At 31.1% G+C, this 26657-nt stretch overlaps 3 protein-coding genes and 1 long non-coding RNA gene across 7 annotated transcripts; 1 reads left to right on the top strand and 3 right to left on the bottom strand.

Moving 5' to 3' along the window:
* Positions 1–4905: 4905 nt before the first annotated feature.
* On the bottom strand, positions 4906–6536 carry LOC108831729 (uncharacterized). 2 transcript variants are annotated; one of them, XR_001946416.2, is made up of 4 exons: positions 6084–6535; positions 5893–5969; positions 5536–5786; positions 4906–5437 (listed from the first exon to the last, which is right to left on the bottom strand). It is a non-coding gene; the product is annotated as an uncharacterized LOC108831729 (long non-coding RNA). The 2 variants fall into 2 exon arrangements; XR_008939234.1 differs by having other exon boundaries at positions 5536–5969; positions 6084–6536.
* A 5492-nt stretch (positions 6537–12028) lies between these two features.
* LOC108834912 (dof zinc finger protein DOF5.4) lies at positions 12029–14690 on the bottom strand. Its single transcript, XM_018608226.2, has 2 exons — positions 13528–14690; positions 12029–13091 (listed from the first exon to the last, which is right to left on the bottom strand). The coding sequence occupies exon 1, from the start codon at positions 14448–14450 to the stop codon at positions 13572–13574; it is 879 nt and encodes a 292-aa protein (XP_018463728.1). The 5' UTR covers positions 14451–14690; the 3' UTR covers positions 12029–13091; positions 13528–13571.
* Positions 14691–22730: 8040 nt separating this feature from the next.
* LOC108810494 (uncharacterized) lies at positions 22731–23430 on the top strand. Of its 3 annotated transcripts, none has more exons than XM_018582607.2 (4): positions 22731–22866; positions 22975–23045; positions 23131–23185; positions 23260–23430. In XM_018582607.2, the coding sequence occupies exons 1-4, from the start codon at positions 22844–22846 to the stop codon at positions 23384–23386; spliced, it is 276 nt and encodes a 91-aa protein (XP_018438109.1). In that variant the 5' UTR covers positions 22731–22843; the 3' UTR covers positions 23387–23430. The 3 variants fall into 3 exon arrangements, with proteins under 3 accessions (XP_018438109.1, XP_018438108.1, XP_018438110.1); XM_018582606.2 differs by having other exon boundaries at positions 22737–22883; XM_018582608.2 differs by having other exon boundaries at positions 22744–23037.
* Positions 23431–23618: 188 nt separating this feature from the next.
* LOC108811131 (basic leucine zipper 43-like) lies at positions 23619–24428 on the bottom strand. Its single transcript, XM_018583179.2, has one exon. The coding sequence runs from the start codon at positions 24336–24338 to the stop codon at positions 23817–23819; it is 522 nt and encodes a 173-aa protein (XP_018438681.2). The 5' UTR covers positions 24339–24428; the 3' UTR covers positions 23619–23816.
* Between the last annotated feature and the right edge of the window lie 2229 nt (positions 24429–26657).

The raw sequence follows: 26657 nt of genomic DNA on the forward strand, positions 1-26657 counted from the left end.
TTGAATGTATAGTTCACAGTTAAAGAATGTATAGTTCAAGTCTCGAAGCTTGACGAATGAAAAAACGCAACATCGATTATACCTAAAAAGCTTAAATGTTGAAACATGAGTGTTGATGGAACATGATGATATAAGTTTCATAAAAAAATAGCACATTCAAGAAATTGTCCCGATGTTGATTGCATACACAATGTTTAATCAATGTTCTAGATTGCATACACGCGTTTAGTTACAGACTTACAGCAAAAGGGAAACACTTTTTAAAAGAAAAAAAGAAATAGGTGTTGCATTAAAAAGAATAGCGTTGAATATAAGATAAATAAAAACATTGGTTTAAAATAAAACCGGTGGCAAAGATCCGTAAATATTGTTAAAACAGAAGGTTACCTCACAAAAAAGCCTTATGTTTTAATAGTATTGATTCTTCATAAATACACGATTCAATACCACCCTCAAGTATAGGAAATTTAAAACTAGTGATCTGTTAATTTGAATTGACCATTTACAATATATGTTATGCTTAAACTTTATTCCGATCATTACAAGTATAAATGCAATCAATCACTTGCACCAAAAATCTGACTCGGCTAGTTTCAAAAAAAAAAAAAAACTGACTCGGTTCTAACAAATCAACTCCCACAATTACATTCAATCAATTTACTTAAGTAAAACATAAATTTGTAAAATGATTATATGAGGGGAAAGATGAGGAAGAAGAAGAAGAAGAAGATTAACACAAAAGTTAATCTACTTTAAAGTGTCCATGTGAGATCCTTATTTATGGATGTTGAATAGCATTAAAAAATCACTGGAATCACAGAGTTGCAAAATTAAAGAACACGAGAATGTCAACATTGAATAAAAATAACCAGTTGATAAAAAAAAAAGAATAAAAATAACCTCTCAAATCTTTCTTCTATGTTTTATTTTTTCTTCGTGTCTTAAGTCGCAACAAACTCCTCCTCCCTCTCTATATAGATTGAAAAAAAACTACATTGGATCAGTAGAGGATCAAAAAGAAAAGAGGAACAATGGAACCCAATCCATGAGGAAGACTCCAGACAATCTCGCTTTTCATGCATCCATTCAAGACTCTTATAGAAATACTATGAAAGACTACCCATCCATCAATTCAGACTGAGTCGTAGTTCTTCCTTCTAGACCAATTTTCAGACAAACTTCAAGTACATTTCGAATAGTTCATAAATTCTCAATCTATCTCATTCGTAAAAACAATATAATAGAATAAATTGGGCAGCATACAAAAAAAACTTCTTATAAAAAAAAGATGGTAGAGTGAGTTAAAACCCTATATGCCAAGAAAGGAAGGCATTGAATTCGGTTCATAGGATGAATCACATAGTGGTGCATAACAGTTCTTAAATATATACATTTGGAAAAATGGATATCGCTATAAACTTTGGATAATCAATATGATTTCTTTACTTCCTAAAACTGAATTGTGGTTTCATGAAAGAGGGGCCCTTAATGAATTCCATGGATGATAAATACATCTCTCATCTTTCATCTATAGTGTTTGGTGGTCCAATGAATATGCATGCGGTGCAGCTACTCCACAAATTTCATTTAGTTTCCCACTTTTTTCAAAAGTTAATTTATCAGACAAAAATCAAAATCCAAGTGGGGGAAGATCATGATCTCCTGCTGGCATGAAAGTCCCAACAACAAGATGAAGCAAAACGTTTTATAAATATTCGAATATACCAAACACACTTTACAACTAACAAGATTTCAATAAACCCCAGTTTATTTCAGTTTATTTGAAATAACCATATAAAATCGGAGGTGTAATTGCTTTCAAAAAAAAAATCTGAGGTGTAATTAAATCCAAAACAAACTAAAACACATCCAATTTTAAGCAAGGCAAATCAAAACCCTGATAACTAACGTTATATTATTTAGGTAGTGGTTTTCTTTTACTTATTCCTATCAGAAGCATCTATAACTTTCAGCAATATCATAGAATATTTGGCATCGTTTCAAGTTTTCATTTTGGAGATCGTGGGTTTGATGTGCAAGCATTTAACAAATGTTTTTTGAATATTGATTCTCCATAAGCTATCGTCGTTTTGTTGTTTACAATTTCTTTTTTTAAGAATCAGATATTCAGATCTACAGTAAACTAAATAGAAGGATATACGTAACATGGTGGTGATAGATACAATTGGAGATTCTTTTTCAACGGTTGCGATTTCTCAAGAAAAAAAAACTGAAAGCGAGGCTAAATATGCCATTGAAAAATACAAAAATGTTTCTTTTTAACTTTAGATATATGTTTTTAGTTGAAATACACAACATATATAAACAAATAAATATACTTTTTCTGTTTCTAAATAAATGTTGCTTTGACATTTTTTACACATATTAAGAAAGTAACGGAAATATATGTAAGTTGTTATTAATTATACACTTCTGACCAATAGTATTTGAGATAAATAAAATTATTTATAAAATTAATGCAGTTTGAAATTAATTTTCAATTGAAAGTAAGTTTGCATTGGAATTGTAAAGTGATATTTTTTGTGTAATAAGAAAAAAAAGTTAGAATGACACTTATTATGAAACAGAGAAAATATAATACTAGAAAAATATAAAAATGAATTAAAAAAATTATTATGGTTAAACAAAATGAAATGAACATCTAAGTTATAATTATGAAAATAAGTGGTGAATATATTTCTAGTGATTTAATTAGTCTATACATAATCGAGTTAAAACTTAGTCATAACGTTTTGTTTATGGATATATTATATATAAATTTGCCTTATAATTTTTCTACAAAAATCCATATGCCTATAAATATTTTACAAAAATTATTGAGAAATTGTCAATTATACCACTTTTATGATACCATTTTTCAAAAGTAACTAACCAACTTTACCCTTAAAATATCAATAGGTAAAAGACTAATATACCCTAACTTAATCAAAGGAGATGGAGAAGTCGTCGTTGTCTCCACCAGGTTAACGCCTCCGTCACCGCCGATCATTATAACCACCTCCATAGCTTTTTGGCTTCGTTTTTGCATCTCTTTTGCAATCTGTTTCATCTTCGTGGAAGGTTTGGTTGGTTCAGCAAACGTGTTCGTCTGAGAAGCCAACTCTGATGATCCGAGGGGTTAATCAGAACTGATTGGATTGCAGGGGAATATGAAAAAGATCGGGATTGATAGGGGCTGGGAGATATTACGATCTACGATCTACACAGATACATGTGATCTTGGGTCTTCAAGTGATGATGGCTTGGATAATAAAGGTATGATTTTTCTTCTATTCAATGGGAGATCTGTTTGGATTTACTTGGTGTATCGACAGAGGAGTCAACGATTTGTTAGAAATGGTGCCTGGAAAGTTTGGATTGGGTTATTAATGTGGCTCAGGATCATAGTGATACTCGAAGATAACCAGATTGGAGAGAGAGAGAGAGGAGAAGGTCGAGTTACGATGGATGTGGAGAAGAAACATGGGGCAGGAAGGTTATGTTTAAGAACCAGTTTATGAGCGACAATGCTTACGGAGCCAGTTTGTGCGCGACAATGCTTTGGGTGAAAACGAGGTCGTTACCTTTACTCACACTGTACTAATGCCCTTCAACGTCAACATGTACAAGCCGAGTGGCAAGGAGATCGTCGCACCACGCAAACATCCTACAACGACTCCTTTCATTAAGCATTTTGTTTTCAATGAAACAGAGTGGATTGTGAGGAAGAATGTTTTTTTGCTAATTTGATGATGATGTAAACAGGTGGCATAAAGAAAGAAGAAGGTGAGAGTAGTTTGGTTCAATCGTTTCTTTTATAGAAGAGTGAAATATGGAGAAGCATTGATGTTCTCAGATTATGTTAGTAATAACAACTTTTAGTTGAGAACAAGGAATTATCTCTAATATTTTGATGAGAGTCGTGTATAGTCCTCTTAATTCATAGTCTTGCTCTTTTTGAAGGGCATATGAGTTCTGTTACTGAGAAGAGTGCTAAGTATGCTCAGATTGCTTCTGAGGAAGTGCCCAAGAGTCTTTACTGCCTTGGTGTTCATCTCACTACTGAGTGGTTTCAGAACTCTGAGTTACATGAGAAGCTTATAAATATATTTATAAATTAGTTTATAAACACTTATAAATAAATGTATAAACTCTTATAAATAACTGATAAGTTCTTGTAAATAGTTTTATAAACCCTTTTAAATAATTTGATACAAGGTTTTATAAGCTCTTATAAAATTATAAATGGTTCATAAATGGTTTTATAAACATTTATAAATAGTTATATAAATATTTATACGGTTTTAGAAACCTTTATAATTTTTTTATAAACCATATATAAACTCTTCAAAACCCATTAAAACCTCTTAGAAACCCTTAAAAATCTTATATAAACTTTTTATAAACTCTTATAAAGTCTTATTAATTGTTTTATAAACCATTATAAATATATAAGGGTTTATAAATCATTTATAGAAATATATATTAAATATTGATAAAGGTTTATAAATGATTTCTAAATCTTTAAAAATGATTTATAAACATTTGTAAATTATTTGTAATCCTTACAAAGCCTTATAGACTGATTTTATATACTTTTATAAATGAATTATACTTTAATAATTTATTTAGAAAGCCTTATAGACTGATTTTATAAACTCTTATAAAGTCTTATTAATTGTGCTATGAAGAATATTAAACTCTTATAATATTTTTATAAACCCTTATATACAGATTAAAACTTTTATAAATATATTTATAAAATTTTATAAATGATTTATAAGTTCTTATAAATGGTTTTATAAACCCTTATAAGAGGTTTCTAACATGCAAGATAATATAGATTAAGTTGAGACTTCATGTGATCTGGTTGTTATCTTAGGCGCTAGTTAGCCTCCTTGTTCCTTGGCTCTATTTTATGTTTGTTTATTAGAGAGTAAAAAATGTTTTTTTGCCATTATGTTTCTTCATTTCAACACAAGAAACAGAGAAACTTAAGACTATAAATGGTTTATATAACTTTATATCATCTCTGCTTCTTTGTGGAACGACGCTTCAAGAACTCATAGGTTGTGATCATGGTTGTTGCAGACATTGACATTGAGACCCACCTTGGTCCTAGCCCTCTGTAACAAGCCCCGAACCCACCTCCTTCCGTCATCAAGCTCTTCACCGTCGGCATCACTGTCATTGCTCGTCTCCTCCCGTTCTCCTCCGTGTCTAAAACCTGCAGCCTCGTCTTGATTGTGTCTACCGGCATAGTTATCAAAGCTGAGCAACCACTTGCTGTGGCTGCACTCAGCGCTTGAACCACCATCGAGCCACGACCTTCTTCCTTACGGCCACTGGACGGAGACCAAATATTTTTCTGAGCAATACACTTATAACTCCTATTCTCTCACTCAAACTCTCCATGTACGGTTCCAATAACATGACTCTAATTACAGAAAAAAATATGCAGTACTCAAAGGTTGACACTCACTAAAATATGTTACAGCTAGAGAGAAAAAAATGTGGGAAAAAGTCATCACGGACCTTGGGATTGGGTGGGTTGTCAAACTGTTGGAGCATGTAGGAGTTGGGAGTGTTCTTAAAGATCTCTTCAGCCTTCTGAATAGCTCCAGTCATGCCTTTTGCAGGTTCAGTTAACACAAGCTCGGCTCCAAACGCCCTCAAAAGAAGCCTTCTTTCCAGACTCATGGAGGCAGGCATTTATATCCTTTCGAAGCAGCAATGAAAGCAAGACCAATCCCTGTGTTCCCACTTGTAGATTCCACAAGAAAACTCTAGAAAAATTGCAAAAAACGAAGATTTCGTGTAGAGCTCTAATGTGATAGATAATCCACAGAGATTTAAAGTACAAAACCAGAGAAAGGTGAATAGAACTCTCACTCCATTTCACTGTTGGTTCAAACCACCACAGGTGGCAATTGCCAAGTATCGATCATTTCTCGTCACTGCTTTCGAATCTGCAGATAAATAACACTAATAGTCAATGCCTGATTCAGTAGCCTAATCTAAAGTTTCCTACTTTGATAAGATCAGTGACACAACAATTGAATACTAATAAAAGGGTTACGCACTTGCAGACTTGGTGGTAGCATTGTTGCATCCATAAAAGAACTCAGCGTCTCGATTCTGACCTCGATTTTGACCTCGAGAGAGTTGATCCTGGTGGACAGGACTCTGGCGAGCCACTGACATGCAAGAGGGTTGAAGAAGTGGCATCCAGGCTTGGCTATATGCTCGACTCGGCCCCAACGCTCGACGACACCGACGTTCGCTTAAACGACGCAACCTCCGAGTAGAAGATGAAGAATTAGGATGGACTTGTAGAAATTCTTTATCGTCTTCATCATGATTTCTAATCCAATCGATTTCGCTTTCACCGTGAGCCTCTGGATCTATCAGGAATGATGGTTTCACCGTGAGACAGAGATGTCAGAACTCGACCATGACTTTCGACCACGACGATGGATCCGGAGGAGAGAGACGATGTATACAGAGAGAAGAAGGTCATGGAGAGAATCGGTGATATCTTACAAGGGTTAATTTTGTCTTTTACATATTAATAAAAAGTGTATTTGTAAAAATATCTTTCTATTGATGGTATTGTTGAATTGTGGTACTACACAAAGTGTAGTTATAAAATTTTAACATAAGTCAATGTTTCAAATTTTCTAGTGTATGCACGGCTCTGACTTACGCTAAAACCATTGTGCCATGAGTGATTTACTATTATACGGGGACATAAAAGATTCATAATATTTGGGGTCCTAAGAAAAATTCTTTTCATTTACACTGCAAGTAGGTTATGCAATGTATGTAAGCATAAGGATTTGGAGCATGACGTGCTGGTGCAATGACACATAGAGAGTGTGGTTTGACATGTTTTTTTAGAGTATGGCTAGTATATTTCAGGAATGTTGAAGGCTGGCGTGTTGCTATTGTGTTCCACATGGGAGATAATATATAACACATCGACGTAGACAGAAGGAACTAAAACGTGATGACGTAGAGAGTTTTCATTGATTGATCTTGTTTGGACGTGATTAACAAACTAGAAGATTTTCAAATCACAAATTGGAAGATTTAGTGATGCTGTTTTTTTAAAAAAGATATATTGGACAATTGAAAAGAATTGGTGGCGATATAAAAGGAAAGTTTAGATCTAGGTTTACGTAAAACTTTTAACATTGTATTCTCATAGAAACACAAACAGGGATTTTGGGGTTTCAGGAAGTAAATGATTTGTAGAGGTGATCAACATGGGTTGGTTCACTCAAAAGTAGATTAAGAATTGATATGTATCAAGCCGTGTGTGGTGTTGAGTAATTCGGATTAGACAAGTTTTTGTAAGATATTGTTTAAGTAATTTTAATAAAAGATAATTAATCTCGAATTTCTTGTGTTCTTATTGGTTTCACCTGCTGTAGACTTTTCAATTACACTTAATAAACCACATTCTCTCTGTGTCATTGCACCAGCAGGTCATATTCCAAATCCTTGAGCTTATATATATATATATATATATATATATATATATATAACATATTTAAAAAGTCCACCAAATTGCTGGTCCATACAGGTCTGCTAGACCAGGCTCGTCCAAGTTAACTTCCGGTGAAACTTCAAAATTTTATGGTGAACCCCGTTAACTATCCAAACTGTTCTAACCCATCAATTGTAGGTCAAACTTCACATCTCCAATAAGACGGTCCCTTTTAACTGTCTCACGATTTTTTGTTTTATTTTGTCCATGTAACTATATTTTTATTTATTACATGCATACTTATGTAACACTTATAGGAGTACGTACAAAAGGGGTAATCTAAAGTAAAGACTACATGTTGACTAACAAAAAGAAATAGTACAGACTACAGCTCCTTATGAAAGGATAGAGAGAAACAAGATGCTGTACTTTAGAAGTTTAGATTATTATGGCTTGGATTTGGCCGTCACGATTCCCAACTTCTTAATCAGACAAATGGGGTTCACATACATGATACATTACAGGCCCATGAATGTTCCAAGAATCCTTATAGGTCATAATTTTCAGGTATACTGAATGAGAAGTGAGAACTCATTTTCCACCATAAATGGAAGCCATATCTTTAGCCACCATTCCATGGGCTATGCAGTCTTTTTTGACACACGGAAGTTGAATTCATAAATTTACTTATTTACAGTTTTAAAATGAAAACAAAGAAGAAAATGAATTTCTTTCAGTAGTGTTCATTAACTATAATAGCATTTATTTCCCAATTATTTCAAATCGAAGAAACTTATTTCATTTTATTCCAATAATAATGTGAACTAGATCTCGACCGCACAACCGTGCAGGTGGTTATTTTCATTTTTATACATGTGACTATTTGGTTTAAATGATTAGTGATATATAACAATTTTTTTATTAAATTAAAATTTCAAAATATTATACTATTTTTAATTTTTAAAATATTTTGTTTTTCATGTTGCATTTAAAAAAGTTATACTTTATAGCCCATCATTTTATCATTTGTAAAATTTGGAATATTATAATTATGTGTTTAAAATATTTATTTTAAAATTGTATATTTAGTCAAGAGATTAAGAAAATTACATAACTATTTTTGAGTTTGGAAAATTGTATGACTTTTGAATCTTTGTTACTAAATTGATGCATTATTTTATCAAAACAGTATTTGAAATTTTCGGTATTTTTTCATATTTAAAAAAAAAATTGTTATAATAAAAATAAAAAACTATATTTATTAAATTGAGTTGTTATTAATATTTTTAATGAATATTAAAATTTTCAAAGTTTTCTAAAAGCATAATTTTAAATAGCACATAAATTAAAGGTTAGTTATTAATTTATATTGTGTATATATTTATATTTTGAAATATATTGCTGAGAGTTTCAAAAACAATAAATAATAATATATAATTTATGTTAAGAATTTTTTTTCTTTTTTTAAAAATATTACATGATTTACAAATTTTAAATCGTTTTAACAGCGGGTGATATCTATTTATTTATTTAAGTGAAATAAAATTGAAAAAAAGAAATTAGTTACTTTACTAATATATATAATTCACTATATTTTTATATAGCATATCTAATTAATAAAACAATAGACTATAATAAGCTTTATAAAATATAGCATACAATTTTATTTTAATTAACATTAATTTAAATTTATATTACATTGCTAATCACGAAATTAGTTAATGTATTATTTTATAAAATAATATTTAAACTTTTTGGAAGATCTTGTTAGATATTTTTTATTTATTTAAGTGAAAGAAACTTTGGAAAAAGAAATTAGGTTGCTTTACTAATATATATAGTTTGTTATATTTGTTTATATAGCATATCTAATTTAATAAACTATAGAATATAATAAGTTTTATATAATATGGCATACATTTTATTTTAATTAACATTAATTTATAATAATATAATATTGCTAATCACAAAATTAGTTAATGTATTATTTTATAAAAAAAATATTTAAACTTTTTGGTAAGATCTTGTTAGATTTTTTCAACAGATTTTTTTTATGAATATATGAAATGTTATAGTAAATCAATAATGATAAGATTAGAAAATAAATGTAACATGACTTTTTAGGAATATGTCTAATTTAAAAAATCATACATGAATCAATTTGTGACTTCTGTTCTAATATATAAGATGTAGTAAAGTGTTAAACCCCCTCCCGCAATTATTTATTCTCTCCCAATATTTTTTCAAATTTTAAATCATTCTTCTCCCTCATAATAAACCTCTCTTTATTTTTTTCCCTTATGAATTTTTGTTCTTGAAAAAGCCAAAACACACAACAAAAAAATAAAAGAAAAACTTGGCATGGTTTCCCAATGGACAATACCAAAACTTGTCACTTGGAGAGTTAAAGATTGGACTTCATGCTTCTGGGCTTCCAAGATTCCTCTAGGTCTTCCTCTGTTCTATGATGGGCGATTGCTAATTTCATTTTATTACTGTTGTCTACATTGTTTTACTAGTTATATATATATATAGTATAACCTCTTTAAATTAATAATCTATAAATTAATATACACTAAAAAATTCTATAAAATAATATAATTTTATAGTCTTAAATTGTATTTTTGGTTCAATTTAGTATTTCGATAAATTACTTTCTCTTTAAATTAATAAAAAATATAGCTTTTGGTGTAGTCTCAACATTATTAATTTATAGATGTTTGACTATATGTGTGTGTATATCATATGTAGATGAAGATGGTGTTAGTAACAACGAAAACACAACAAACAACACATCGCATATATATATATATGTGTGTGTGTGTGTGTGTCCATTGTTCAAGAGGACAAAGAGCAAGATGAAGAGTAAGAAAAAGAGGTCAGATAGGAAACTTAGTCTCAGCCCACCAGGGACACGCCATCGTTTTCATCTATACTGTTTTCTACTGTTTTCTCTCATCTCGGTCTAAAGTCTTCTTAAGGTTGATTGGACCACTAGGGAAAATAATGAGAACTTATCAATCCAGGATTCGAAGCCCTGTCAAATAAATACAACCAAACCGTCCAAAATCAGACACTTATTATCAAAACAACATTTTAACCCGATTTAGAAATCTAACTAAAGTCTTGAATCTTATGTCACCATGTATCAATCAATCCTATGCTAAACGTCATAGGAGATGGAAAATAACAAAAATTTAAACACAAGGACAAGAAGTAAGACATCCCACTAGCTCTTGTCATGAAGTCCTTGAAAGGCGTCTTAGTGTAGTTCAAACGAGCTATAGTGCCCATCTTACTCCAAAACGCCCTTGCTTCAATAACCAAATGCAATATTGCAATGCCTTAAACCCACCAAAAACGGTGGTTCGGTAAAGAAAAAAAATTTAGTATTACACTGCATTTTATAACCAAGTCACCTTGACCTAATAGTAAAGAACTTCTGCTGGAGTTTCCGTTATGGGTTCGAGTAGTATTGACCACTCATGGATGTTTAAGTAGCAAAAAAACCTAAATTTCTATTGACCTCGTGGGATTAGTTTTTGGACCTAGAAAGTGTTTGGGATCCCCGCGATTATAAAAACTGTATTTTTCAATAACTAAATGTTAGTATAATACTAACATTTAAATTACAATGTATGTGTAACATGCCCATCCTCCGGTTAAACCGAATTCACACCATCAACACTTTTTTTTTCCTGTCCTATGCTTCCAAATTGACTATGCAACTTAGATGTCATTTGTAGTATCCGGTTTCACCTCCAAAACATAAGCTCCACATTGTTTTACCGCTAAAACCTTGTAATCTTGATGTTACAATCCCATAACATAGAAAAACTGAACCAATCGGCATTGTTTATTTTTGATAGATGTGGGTATAACTTTTTTCTCTGAAGTTAGACTAAAACTCATCGGGTGTATATTCGTAATCTCCTCAGACAAAAGATCATGGTAAGTATGAAGATTGTCTCGTTCCACATCGGGGAAGAGTGTGAAAATTGCGTGGTATGATGGGTCAAATCTTCTGTGTTATGAAGAGTTGTGTTGGGTAACTTGGGTTGAAACCTTTCCAGAGTGATAAAAAAATAAATTTAGTATACTAAAATGCCAAAATAAAAAAAAACATTAGGAGTACAAAGATCCTTTAACTTAGTCAAACAAGTTGATCGATGAAAAATTACAATAGACATCATGAAACTTAACGAAATGATCAGTGAACATGACGGAGCCAACACACAGACTAGGCATGGCGTTCGGCCGGTCGGTTTCGGTTCGATTGATTCGGATTTTTGAACTTTCAGTATTGTTCTCATAATATCTGTTTGGTTTTTACTAATTTTCGGTTTGGTTTCTTCTAGATTCGGTTCGAATCGGATTGTAACCAATATATGAAATTGTCCAAAAATATATTTTTGTAACTTGAAAATTTGACAAAAAAAATTTTCAAAATTATATAAAATAATTCACAAATATAGTTAAAAATGAGTTAAACTATCTAAACTAACTAAAAGATATTCAAAATAACAAACAAAATAAATTACAAAAATCTTTAGAATATTATAATGTCTAAATTATCTTAATATATATAAAAACATTAACATACTTAACTAATTTCGGATAACTTGGGTTCCTAGTTTGGATTTCGGTTCGGTTTGAGTTATACCTATACTCTAAAATACTAAGCTCATAAGTTCTATTCAGATATTTTTATATAGTGGTTCGGATCCAGTTTCGACTTTGTCAGTTCTATTTTAGATAGGTATTTCGGGTTCGGATTGGGGTAAATACGCCCAGACCTAACACAGACGATCTCAAACTCTGCTAACCACCCAACCAAACCTTCCCTGTGATTTACTGATTTATACGAGATTCTATCAGCTTATGCACATGCCTTATACTGGACCTACTCTCTCTCAAGTGTTTCCCTACATACCTAATATGGACCCCTCATCAACATCACCATTGATTTGCGCTGACACTATTCAGATCACACGGCGTATACACACTTTAATGTGTTCTTAACTTAAACACAGAAGATCCGTTCTCTAGATCTTTGAAGTCTTTCTTCTACGAGCAACGATTGGGTGTTGGAGAAAAGTCAGAAAACGACAAACCGACCACTGACTAAAGTATGTCACAGCCATCAACATTAAGACACGTGAAGTGGGACCTGATTTTAGCCACGTGGAGTGCAAGTAGCGCATGAGATTAGACACTAACACGTAGGTCCCATGCGCAGTCACTCGTAGTTTAGTGGCTTTAACCACGCGACGGCACGGCTCTCTCGTTCTTCTTCCTTACAATTCCCCAAATCTTTCTGTTCGCCACTGAAGAAAAAATTATCCAAACCTAAGATTGATAGTTCGAGCAATTTTTTAATTAATTATTTAGTATAAATGAATTAATATTTAATACTATGAAGGTAAGTCGCGTAGTGATGTGGAATATATAGTTGTTTTTATTCGACTCTAATTAAAACTGGATAATATAATAAGACATGCCGAGAAGATCATGGTAGTGGCCGTGCCTTGGCGTCATCATGCCTCCAAGAATGAGGCGTTTCCCTATATGGGGTTTAAGGACTATCGACCCAGTTCCACTGTTGACAAAAGAAAAACATCTAATAAGACATCGAGTTTGCATATTGTTTAGTCAAGAGCTATCACATCTTAACGAAGATCTAAAATATCTACTCTCTGAAGCTGATCAGTGACCACACTCTTAAACGACTCATTCTAGTCTGTAATAATCAAAGAAGCAGAACATAAGGTTTCGTATGACCAACCAATATATAAATTTATCAGACATATCAACTGAAAAAAGCCAGAAAATTATAATCTTATAAAAAATACAAAGATGAGTAAGCCAGATTAAAAACATGCCACCTAAAATTGCACTCGGGGGATATTCCCAAAACATAGAAACAAGAGGTAAAATTTATACTTACTAAATAATTCACAAGCAGTCATATATTATATAATAAATCCCAATTTTAAACCCATAAAGATATAAAAAAAAATCTGATCAAACTTTACCTTATATCTGTATATTTTGGGTTAAAAAGAAGCTATGAGATGTTTTAAGGAAGGTAGAGACCATTCCGATCATCTTGGTGGTTAGAAGACCTCCATTGACTTCGACTCCAGTATGCATGATCAACGGTACTCGTTAGATCAAATAGTGTTTGATCTCCTCCCCCACTTCCCCAATCCAGCGGTTCATATCCCATATCCGGATTAATCTGAGCCGTTGGATCTCCAAACTGCTGATGTACAGTATTACCTTCCAACTTCAGATGATCAGCTATACACAGTTGATTTACTGAACTACCCCCGTATCCAAACGACGTCGGTCCTATCGCCGCCACCGCAAAACCGCCTACCTCCGAGGAAGCTCCACCGTCTGATGAACCTTGCCCGAGCAACCCCGACCATTCTGTCCCGTTTCCGTACAGTTTAAGATTAGGCTTGTCGGTGTCTACAAACCCCGAAGGTGCAACCTTCACGGCGGCGGCGGTAGCGGTGGTGGTTGTGGTGACGGCGGTGGGGACAGTGGTGTTAGAGGCGGTAAGAGAAGAGCTCTCGCTGCTAGTGGATTTCTCCTCGACGTCTTGAGTCGTTGTTTTGTCGGCGGAGGAGGACGGAGGCTGCTCCTGCTTAGACTTTGAACGTTTGGCTTTCCGGCAACCGCCTCCGACGGGGACGTTACGGAGGACGCCGCCTTTGGTCCAGTAACGACGGCAGTTCTTGCAGAAGTGTCGAGGCTGAGAGAGATTGTAGTTGTTGTAGTAACAGAACTTTGTGTTAAGAGAGTTGCAACGAGGACACTTGAGAGATTGGTGATGGTTAAGTATATTGTTCTGATGCGCTCTCATCCTCCGATCTCCGCCTCCTCCGCCACCGTAAAACCTCCCTGTACTTCCTCCTCCGGTCATCGAGTAGTCATGAATATCTTGCATTTTCAAGGGAGGGGATAAGAAATTTTCTATAATCAGTATTTTTTGGCCTACTTATTTTTGTGTAGAGAGAGAGAGAGAGAGGCGAAGTAGTAAGCATGGGAAAGGCTTCTGAAACTCTGACACCATATCTTTCATATGTCTGAACAGGCAGTTTCTGTTCAACTTTCGATTTTTGCCCCTCGGATATTTTGTATTTTACAATCTCTTCCTGTTTGTATTCAGAAGTTAGCTCCGAGTCCAAAACCATGGCCCCATCAAATTGCATGTATATATTAATATCTCTTGCATCGAAATGACTGGTTATATTTCGGTTTTGTTTTTTTTTTATACAAAGAGTCGCATCAAAGGTCCAATGATTAATAAATTAGTGGTTGTACATCTAATATTTTCACATCAAATCTCAAATTTTCAATAGAATTGTAATGCAATTTTTGGGATATATGCATATATTCTTGAAATGTCAAGTGATAATTTTTTTTACTATCTTTTGTAATACTTTCTCTTGGTAAACAAGTGGTACAAATTATCTTTTCAACTATGACATAGTAGGTTGAATATTTTATTATGTTTTTGTATTATACAAACTGCATTGTTTCCAGACTTCTTTTGTTATATATGGAGAACATATGACCTGTGAGAGGTTAATATCTTATAACGACCAATGAGATACTGTATTTAAACAAACGATTATAATCAAGGATCAATGACTTTTCCAGAAATCTTAAAAACCAATATATAATTAAATTTATCTATATAGTAATGTGTAATCTTAGGTGCAATGTTTCTATTTATTCTTAAATCTCGTAGTGATATCGTATAATATGTTAGTAGGGTAAACATGAAATGCAATGGGTTGACTAGTGACAAATTGATTTTAATTTGTAGTGCGTCTGAGACATATTCCACGTACGATATAGATCGCACTCATGCGATAAATCATTTCTTACGTGTATATACACAATCCCACGTGAGGTTTAAACTTGGAATTTGATGATTAAATATGTAATTTACTTTGCGTAAAAATTGAGGTTCTAACTGAAAGTCACTTTTAAAATAATTTAGGTAAAGTAAAAAGTAGTTTTCACTCAGTTATGCTAACATTAGCCCATTCAAAATGAAAATAGTTACTATGGTTTAGAGTAAATGTTTTCGTCTATTTATATTTGTAGACTGAAGTTTTACTCTAAACCAGAGTAACTTTTCATCTTGAGTGGAATAATGTTAGCGTAACCTGGTAAAAAATAGATATATGATATTTTTTGGTTGGTTGCATAACAAATCTACACTAATAATAGTGGGCCAAGATTTTTTTCGTATTGGGAATGATCTTGGCGTTTGATGAGGATAAGAAGACACGCGGAAGGGTTGAGAAATTGAAGAGTTGATGTCCACATAAATGAATTTTTCTTGGGTTCACCAACCAATAGAAAGTTGTTATTTTAAATCTAGTATCTTTTAATTAAGGAAACAAAAAAATAACTTGCCAAATTATATTATACTTTTAAAATAAATAAAAAGATTAAATAAATAAAAATAACAATAGTTCTCAATAAAGATTATTTTAAAAAATATTTATTTATAAGATTTGGAGTTTAGTGTTTAAGATTTATAGTTTAGAATTTATCCAAATGTTTAGTGTTTTTCTAAGGGTTAGGGTTTACCCAAGGGTTTAGGGTTTACCCAAGGGTTTAGGGTTTAGGATTAGAGTTTAGGGTTTAGTGTTTTGTTGACAACATGTTTAGTGTTTTTTCCAAGGGTTTATGGTTTACCCAAGGGTTTAGGGTGTATGATTAGAGTTTAGGGTTTAGTATTAGAATTTAGGGTTTAGTATTAGAGTTTAGGGTTTAGTGTTTTGTTGACAACATTAATTTTTTTTTAATTCGTTTTTATATACTGTTTTTATTTATTTTTAATTTTTATTTTGAAAAAATAATATAATTTGACAAATTATTTATTTTTTTAATTAAAAGATAGTGAATCTAAAATGACAAGTTTCTATTGGTGGGTGAATCTAAAGGTTCACCTAGGAGGTGAACCCAAGAATAACTCCACATAAATTGGATTAATGTCGACTTGTCGGCACCCCGCTTTATCTGCTGATTCAAGAGTCCAGTGGTTCATATTCAGCCACATCACCGAATTCTTCTACAATTACTAAACTATTTGGCATGAGAATGTAGAGTATGTGTACAAATCTGGTACTTGCAATCGGCAGTCACAACTATTTTTGTTTATTCTATCTTTTATACATCTACCCTGCCTATTCTTTTAGGTATTAGAGCTAAGCCTAAGTAACTGTTGTTTGTAAAGAACAAAAAAAATTATCAAAGTTTTAGTTTTAGATTTTCAAAATAAATTCAGACGTTAATACAAATCAATAATTTGAAAATCTCATAGTATCGAAATTTTATATTAACTACTCGTTATTTAATCCAAACTTTAACTTATTCCTATCAGATATACTTCTGGGAAAATGAGAATTTGAGATCCATATTCATCGTTCACATTAAGAATCTATGAATGCGATATGAAACATACATTAGGTTGAAATATCTCATGGTTTTATACAGTGAACATTTGGACGATGTACGAATATTTTCAGAAATGAAATTGACCGCCACTCTAATGGAAAGATCAAATAGGACCACTTAAGTGGTTGGGCAGATGTCGGGTGCAGAACAAGAACTGCAAGCACGTACATCTAAAGTGACATGTAATCGATTGGTCATCGTTCATATGCTGTTAGTTTTGTTATTACTGGCGTTGACGATGCAAAACGCATATATGAGCAAAATATAGCAATGATCCTTCGATTTATAGTGTTTATTTTGTTATTATTAAATACATAACAATGAACTACGTGTGTTAAATTGTCTGTTTTGTTGTGACTTATGAGTTATAATTTATAAATAACAGCAAAAATATAGGTAATAACTAATTCATATAATATATTACAACCCTATTCTTTCTAATTTATCGTTATTTTCACGATGATGATAACTCTAGTGAATCACGTGAATAAATTTAGAAGAAAACAAAAATTTTAAAGGGATAAACATGTTAAAACAAATATATGTTTAGAATTTGTGTATTTATTATGTGAAAAATATACAATCTTAAAAACCTATTTATACTAATTTCAAAATTTGATATTTTTCTCTCTTTAAGAAAACTCTATATCTCATGAAAAGTACTTTTTCATAACTCTATTTCACTTTCTAGATGTCGATGAGTCTTTCAAGACAGAAACTAAATCAAAAAATCTGAATCGATTTGACCAAAAAAATCTAATATGAATTAAATCTGACAATCATTCAAATGAATCTTTTATATAAGTTTATAGGTTATTTTGATCTTAAATCATACAAATGACATATGAGAAGTAGAAAATTAACTTAGATTGTACCAAAAACAATAAAATTAAACCTCAATAAAACTGATATAGAACTATTTGAAAACAACCACATTTTTAGGTCCAAACAAATATATTTGAAAAGAAAAAATACTGCTATTGGCACACAGGTGTTCTTTGCTACTAGCCAGTAATTTCACAATCTTCACTACTAAATGAAAAGAACTATTAATCTTCTTAAATCAATATTCGTTCGGATATTTTTTTATTTTTATTTGAATTTTTTGAATCGGATTTGGATATGAGCTAGGGTATTGGATAAAATACCCAGACCCACGTACATACTGAGTTATTTTTTTCATTTAATTCAATAAATTCCTAAATTTGATACTAGCGGTCTAGCGTATAGAACATTTATGGGTACTTTGTTAAGCATGAAAGCTCTAAGAAAATCTTTTAAATGTGTAAAAATGGAAATATCAATAGAATACTATTTTTGAGACATACACTCCATGACTCCAATACGTGTTTGTTGATCACTGAAATTGAGTGGGAAGGTCACTGTCGAGATCTCAATTCTCAAGGTCCAGTCGTCGGTTGAGATTGAAACCCTTCTACAAGCCTATGGGTCCCAACTCGTTCAACACATCTGTCACGTAATTCGTTGCCCCCACACAGCCATTTCCCGTCAACATCTCACAGCTCTCATTTTTTCGTACTTCCACTAATTATACATACCACACAGATGAGACTGACATCCACTCACACATATACATACATACACTGCCAGTAGGCAGTAGTGTAGCGAGGGCCGGCCCTCAGATTTTGGGGGTCTATTGCAATATCTATGAAAAAAAAAATTTCGAGGGCTTAAAAAAAAATTTAGGGGTTTATGTCTATGTAATTTTTTTCAAAAATTTTGGGAGTTTGTTGCAAATGTTTCACTATGCATGGCTCATGACCGGCTCTGAGTGTAGCTTTGTGTGTGCGTATGTGTATCCATGTATTGGCTCGATAGTAGATTGTGATATGTTTAATTTGTATTGATTTATAGAAATATTCTCTCTCGCTGTTTCAAAAATAATATCATTTTAGTTTTTTTATTATGTTTGAAAATATGTTATTCTACATTTTTATTGTAATATTTCTTATTAAATATTTTTTAATCTTTTAAATAACAATAGATATTTAGTTAAATCATTAAAATTTAGTAACTGTATAAAAATAAATATATATTATTTTATTTTGTCATTTTTAAATCCATGTGAAATATGTGTAATCACACTTTTTATTAGTTTTTAAAGTTAAGTTCTTATAATCATTTATAATTCGATGAAAACATTATGGCTAAAATTCGTTATATATATATCGAAGAATATATATATTCTCTTCTCCTGCTGTCACGTCATCATGTCACATTTGTTTTTCTACTTAGAAAAACAAACATAACATAAAAAGCGAATCTCAAGAGTTTTGTTTGATCACCTAATTCAAGATTAGACCAAAAATGATTAAAAAGATAACTGAATTATAAATAATCAAAATAAGGATTTCAAAAAATAAGTTTGAGAAAAACTTAAACTAATTTGATATTAAATAGAATAACAAAAACTTAGTGAGAATATATAAAACAATTCAGCTTAGTGAAAAATTTAGTAAATAATAATTTAGTAACAATTATATAATATAATTTCAAAATAAAAAATTTCAAGAATAAATAGAGAATCTTAAGAACGAATAGAAGAAAAATCCATTTACAGCATTTTCTATTATGTTTCATCAGTTCAAAGCCAAAAAGTGAATATCATCCGATTTGCATTTTTTTTTGGTACTAAACCCAAATTTAAAAAACATTAACAACATAAAAAATATAAACCACCACCAAATATTAATAACTAATTAAAACAATATTTAAAATATAATTTGGAGAATAAGGTAAAATTATATAACAAAATAAAATTATAAATAGCGTAGTAAAATACATAATATAACATGAGTTTGGTGCAAAACTTAGTTAACAAATAATATATTTTTTGAAAAAATACATAATTTAATCTACAAAACTAATATTTTAAAATAAATAAAAAAGTCATTTAAAATTCTATTTACGATATTACATTTTCATGTTTCATCAAACCCCGACAAACTAACAAAATAAAAGAGAAAATCTCACATATAACTTTTTATTTTATGGTTATCACATTCAACATTGGAGAAGTTAAATTTTAAATGATGAAAAACACAATCAATAATTAATACATAATCAAAATATATTTTTAAAAATAATAAGATCTAAAAAATAAAAATAACATACACATTACCATCGTTAAAGCATCCATATACTCTTAAAGAAAGTTAAAAGGACACCACAACATCCTATTTTGGATTCTGAAACTAAAGTAAATAGCTACCAAGTCTAGGCATACGTCCTAACACAAACAATCCCGCAAAGGCACAAAGAATGCAAAAGAACATACATGATATTAAATAACAAAAAAATCAAAGAAAATAAAGTAAATATACTGCCTAAATAAAATAAATATTATCATAGATATTATACAATTTAGTCAACTTCAAAGAATTCATTTCTCAATATCGTAATTACCTATGTAATCAAAAATCACATACAAATAATTATTCTCACCAATACATAACCAACTAAATTCATCTCTCAAAAAATCACATACAAGTAACTATTCTCACCAATACATAATCAACTATTTAAATATATATATTTAAAATCCCGCGCATGCTCACCCTTTAGTAACTTATTAAGACAATGGTAATAGTTTTACCATACAGCTACAAGTAATCGGACAGGTTCCTTTTATTCCGATTTATTAGATCCCTTTTACTTCAAAAGATAATTTATTTTTAATATCAAAATTTTTTAACGAAGAATTCTAAAACTTCCACCTCGTATCTAAAGCTATTCCTTGAGTTAGTGATATAAACATTTTAAACTAAATCTTTATTGCGAACATTATTTTATAATTTAAGAACTGCAAATCTATGTATATTAATTCCTTGAAAATTAGAAGGGATGACAAATAATTAATTAGGTTTTGTCAGAACCTGTTATGAAGATATGTCTAAATCTAATTATGCAAGAATTAGAAACATTTGGGGTGATTGAAGAAAGCTATGAGTGTTGTAGATAGCTCTAATTCTCTCCTCAACACTAAACTAAAAGCAATCAAGCTTTGGTTAATTTTTTAATCTCACAGCTAATTTTTTAAACTAAAAGCAATCAAGATAGTCTACTTTTTGTTTTAATTTGTGGCTGTGGAGAGCTTATTTTCTAGAGTACTCTTTGACTGCTTTTGAAATCTTTTCTCTTTTCTATAAAACATGTACGCTTATTGTAATATACTTCACTAACATTAATATAATAATATATTTCTTACATATATATTCCACAAAAATGTTACTACTATTAAAAATATGTATGCATATATATGGTATATAATAAAAAAGTTTCACATACATATATAAATAAAAATACATATATCAATTGTAAATTTTAAAATTACTAATTAACTTATAAATTTTATTTTAATTTAAAAATATTATTATTTTAATGTTAATGAAAATACTAATATAATAAATTGTAACTCTAATATGAATGTATAATGTTAACAAATCATGCTTTCTTTAAAAAATCACAGCTAAAAATCTTACAACTGTAGCACAAAATCCTACATTATAAATTCTACAACAAAAATATAAATCTACAGTTGCAACCAATCATACCCACTAACCATCATGAATTATATTGGATAATTACAGTATTTTACTGTTTTGTAGAGTAATCTACTCCCTGTAACGTGACGACGATGATTATGACTTAAGGCATCTCCAATGGTACTCTATAATTTTTTCTATATATTTTTAGGGTATTTCTTACCGTATTCTATTTCTTACTTTAAACATGATTTTATAGTAAAATCTATTCCAATTTCATTTTATTTTTAACTCCAAAATAGAATAATGGTTAGTGTTACTTATTTATAGAATAGTCTTACATACTGCTCTATTTTGTAGTTAAACTTTCTTTAGTTTATATATATTTTTATTCCATACTTAAATAATATTTAAAACTAATACAACAACATAAAAATATGATAGTCTACGAGATATTATTTAATAAGTTTACAGAAAAGATGCATAAATTAATTTAAAAAAAAACTAAAACAAACATAAATAATGTAAATAAAAGAAATATAAAATAAGTAATTTTAATAATTCGGTAAATCACAAAACTGATAAGACTGGTGAAGCATTGCCCACACAATATAGACCTTTTCGATTTTGGAAAAAAAATGTTACATGACATCATAACTGCATGTATAATTTTATAAAACATGATAATTGAAGATGAACATGAACTCGATGTACCAATTGATGTTGGAAGAGAAACTCCACCTGCAAATATTGAAATTGCAGAAGATGAAAAATATCCTATTTCAAAATTTTCTTGTTTGATTTAAAAATATCAAGGATAAATAAGTTCATTATTTATTTATTTGTTATTTTTGGGAAAACATATTTAATGCTCACTATTGAACCAAGATAATTTTAATAATTAATTTTACTTTTTAGTATATATATATATTTAATTTTAATAAAATATATTTTATAGAAGTTCTATAAACATAAATTAAAATTAAAAAGTATTAGTAACAATTATTAAGTAAATAAAATGGAATAAAAATATATTTTCTGGAATAGAAAATAGAATAATATATTGGAGTAAAAACTATTTCCATTTTGATGTTTTACAATTTTGAAATAAAAAAATGGAGTAGTACACTGGGCCTTAATCATACGCCTCACAAGCCCCTTGTATACGATAAATTTTACTCAAAAGCCTCATAAGGCCCAGTTTTAAATTACTCAAAAACTATCGCTTTATTTTATGATGATTCATGATTGCTAGACAAGACACCATGACGAGCGACAAGACAAGCGACGTCTCCGGCGATTCCGCCTCCGCATGACGGCATGAGCATAACTCAGTTACTCAGGGCTGCTGAATACGATGAACTACGATTTCAATTCGCTGTAACTCCCTCCTATAAGTAATTTTTGCTGAATTCATGATTTGATCTCTGTCTTTAGCTGAATGTTCTTGAAACCCTAATCGTTTTCGTTCTTTTGGTATCTTGATAGTAAAAATTGTGATGATAAGTACAGAAGGTACGAATCTGAGTTCAAGCAGTTTCTTGTGGCTAAGTATTTCCGTTAGTTTTAGTTTGCTTCATTGTTCTGTTTTGCTCGAGTTTCATGTAAAGTTTTGACGCGTTTAGTTGTTTTGTTCTTTCTCAGTGAATGTATATGAGGAGAGAACAATAATATATGGTGAAACCATTATGTCAAGCAAGTAAGCTTTAGACTGTGTTGTAGATATGGAACAATGCTATTGTTTTTGTTGGTTTAATTGGCTATAACTTTCAGGTGGCCTTGCACGTGTTTCTATGCAGACTCGTGCCTTGATCAAGTAGATGAAGAAGAAGAGAGTAAAGATTCGGCTACTGCAGAGATAACTTCGAATGTAGATATTGTGACGGAGAAGAGTTGTTGATGTAAGCAAGGAACATTACTTAACAATGTTAAGTTGATTTGCTTCATAGACAAGGCCGTCTAACGTTATTAGTCATTTGGAACGATCAAATAGGAAAGGAGTCTAAAATAAAAAAAAATTCTTTAAAAAACATATTAAATAAATAAGTCTAAATTTTAAATTTTCATAGATATATTGTTAAATTTAGAGTTTATAATTTAAAAAAACGTTAAACATATATATAAAACGTTAATATTTTTGTGAACAGAGTAGAAATAATTTGAGACAGCACTAATGCGATACATACTTACTGCATTGTTGTAATCTATTATATACAGACATGCAAGCAATTACTAGTGTAGTAGTCACATTGCATATATGAGCCAATCATACTATCATAGTACTACTACTACTGGCTTTAGCACACCAAGAACATGAAACTTTTCTTTTTTTACCTACCAAAGAAAGTGTTGGTCCGGTTTGACGTCTCTCCTCTGAGATGATTCACAACCCGGTAACTGATGCTGCCATCCACATTTCTCATGGGTATTTGCATTTCCACCATAAGCAATTGAAAGGAAGAGACTTTCTCCCTAAGCATTGAGTTCTCTTGTAGCATCTGGTGGTTGCTTTCCAACAAATGGATGACTCTCTCGGACAAGTTATGATTCAGTATCATCAGCTGTTCGACCTGCTGCTGCAGCTCTTCTATGTGCTTCTTTGTCCGTATACGTGACCTTCTTGCAGATTCTCGGTTAGAGACCATTCTTCTTGCCCTTCTTTCGAGACACTCGTTGTGGTAAATGTTTGGGTCTAAGTGAGAGCCATTGTTGTTGTTGCGTTTCGATAAGGACTGCAACGGGACATGGAAGCTAGCGTTTGGTAGGAATGTTGAGTTGACATGATCGTCTTGTGGTGACTTTCCTTCAAGAATATCGAAACAGCGATGAGAGCGATGGACACTAAACTCCATTTTAAGGTTTTAGATGTCTAACAATGAAGATGGTTTCTCTTTAATGCAATAAGAACAATCGCCAAAAGAGAGAGAGAGAGAGAAAAAAAGATAGGAGAGATATGAAGATCAGTGTTTGAACTTAAGATGTTGGATGCTATTTAATGATAATACAAATTAACTTGCATGAAGACAACTGTGTTTACCATTTGAAACTCTCCACTAACTTAAAACTTTAGTGATACTTTTTGACAAAATCTCACTTTTTTAAAGTTTTCAACATCTTTTTGTCATGCTTTAATATCTTTTCTGGGTTCTTGTTTCTTAAGACTTTAATTTTAATGTCTTTAATCTTTATTTGCCCTGAGTTTAAAAGTCTTTAATCTTTATTTGCCCTGAGTTTACCATAAATAAACATGCCTAGTTTTCAGAATGCCTTTGGTACGTTTATGATGAATCGTTTTCTCACCCATGCGATCTTATATATATATATATACTGTAAAACAATGAATTTGTAAAACATTTCCAAGAAGACAAAATTTCAAATAAATAACATACAGAAAAAATCATTGTAATAGTTATAAACTTATAAAACAGCTGAAATATACAATCTGATTATTATTTTGAATATTTGTCGTGAATGTTCTTTGTGTCAATTAACTTTATTTGCTTTGTTTCGTTTTTCTTTTCCTTACAAACATTTGAGATCCTATAAACTTCTTAGAGCATCTTCATTGAGGGTTCAATGGAGAGGTTCACACGCTTTTCGAAAAAAGAAAAATATTAAAATTATATAAAGATCTGAACCTGTTTCTTGGAAGTTCACTGCAGTGAACCCGTCTCTTCACTGTAGCGCGGGCCCCACGACACGTGGCGGTCCGCGACTGGTCCAATTTTTTTTTTTTTTTTTTCAAAAAGAAAAAAAAACAATTTAATAATCAAAAATCAAAAATATGAACCCCAAGAGGGGTTCATTGATGGAGATGCTCTTAGAAGTCATCATCATGTGCGGATCCAACATATGTGATGCGTGTATACTACAATGTTTGCGTCATGACATTACCATTGGGACTTAACGGTGAAATGGGTCGGTGGATGCTAACTTACACGTTTTTAGCTATCACCACACATAATTTCACCTCTCACACCTATTCGTAAATTTGGAAAATCCTATGACTGGTATGATTTCTTTATAAGTATACCAAAAGAAAATGCAAAAAATGATTCAAGTTGATGTACCATCTGCGTAAAAATTATTCAAAGTGGCCTACCTACTTGACAAAAATAATGCGAATATTGTAAAGTTAATTTTTTTTTCCGTTTTTGTAACTCATTGTAAGATTGCGAAACAAAAAAAGAATGCCGATAATAAACACAAACTACTATAAAGTCAAAGACAGTAATTAATGCTAAATAAAGCAGAAACCAACCGCATTAAAACGAGATAATGATGCGACGCCAAAAAAAAACGAGATAATGATGCTTAACAGCTTTCAAAGTATGGATCAAAATGTAAGTAGCCTTACGGAGAGGCAATGTCTTGTTTCCAGAAAATAAGCATGATTATTGCATAGATTCTTACTAAAAGTCCTTAATACACATATATGTATATATGTATAATATATACATATACATATATATACATATATGTGTATTAAGGACTTTTGTTAAGGATCTATGCAATAATCATGTTCAAGCCTCTATTAATCAATAACTAAGCTTCTCTGTAGCAAGTTTCGTCTAAACCAATTTGAACCCATTGAAGCTCTATTAACCAAGCTCATGTAGCATTCAGGACCGTTGATAATGGGCCGTACTTAACAGGCCACTTTTAATCGCTAAGTTGATTTGAGTTTTTCATGTATATAAATATTTTATTTTCGATGGTATTATAATTGAAAGTGGGATTTTTTTGGCCAAAAAAAAATTTGAAAGTGGGATTTTGTAACGAAAAAAAAAAGTGGGATAAAAAGTTGAAATTTATTCTCAATTCCAAAGATATGTTTTTAGAGTGCAAAAATTAAAAGTACGAGAAGCATCACGTGAAGATCCTTGGAAAGTAAAGCCCAATTTTGAATTTTACATGTTATAAAATTAAAAATATATATATGTTATAAAAAGTCTCATTCTTCACATCCACATGAGGTTTTTAGTATCCCAAAAACGACAGCGTAAAAACCAAGAGCCTCTGGTCGATTTTACACATTTGTTGGCCGGTGCTGGTTTAAATTCTCTTTTCCGGTACATCTGCAAGTCTACAACTCTGTCCAAAATTTCTTACTGCTATTGCATAATAAAGTAAAGTTATATAATATGTATTCCAGTATCTTTATATGTCTG

Source organism: Raphanus sativus, unplaced genomic scaffold (assembly GCF_000801105.2).
Source record: "Raphanus sativus cultivar WK10039 unplaced genomic scaffold, ASM80110v3 Scaffold0002, whole genome shotgun sequence".
NCBI classification, from domain to species: Eukaryota; Viridiplantae; Streptophyta; class Magnoliopsida; order Brassicales; family Brassicaceae; genus Raphanus; species Raphanus sativus.

Excerpts from the sequence above, each read along its gene's own strand:
- LOC108811131 (XM_018583179.2), bottom strand. The coding sequence starts at position 24,338 with ATGGAGTTTAGTGTCCATCGCTCTCATCGCTGTTTCGATATTCTTGAA.
- LOC108810494 (XM_018582606.2), top strand. The coding sequence starts at position 22,807 with ATGAGCATAACTCAGTTACTCAGGGCTGCTGAATACGATGAACTACGA. Across the intron at positions 22,884-22,974 it reads GCTGTAACTCCCTCCTATAA|TAAAAATTGTGATGATAAGT; the intron begins GTAATTTTTGCT and ends GTATCTTGATAG. Across the intron at positions 23,046-23,130 it reads TCTTGTGGCTAAGTATTTCC|TGAATGTATATGAGGAGAGA; the intron begins GTTAGTTTTAGT and ends GTTCTTTCTCAG.
- LOC108834912 (XM_018608226.2), bottom strand. The coding sequence starts at position 14,450 with ATGCAAGATATTCATGACTACTCGATGACCGGAGGAGGAAGTACAGGG.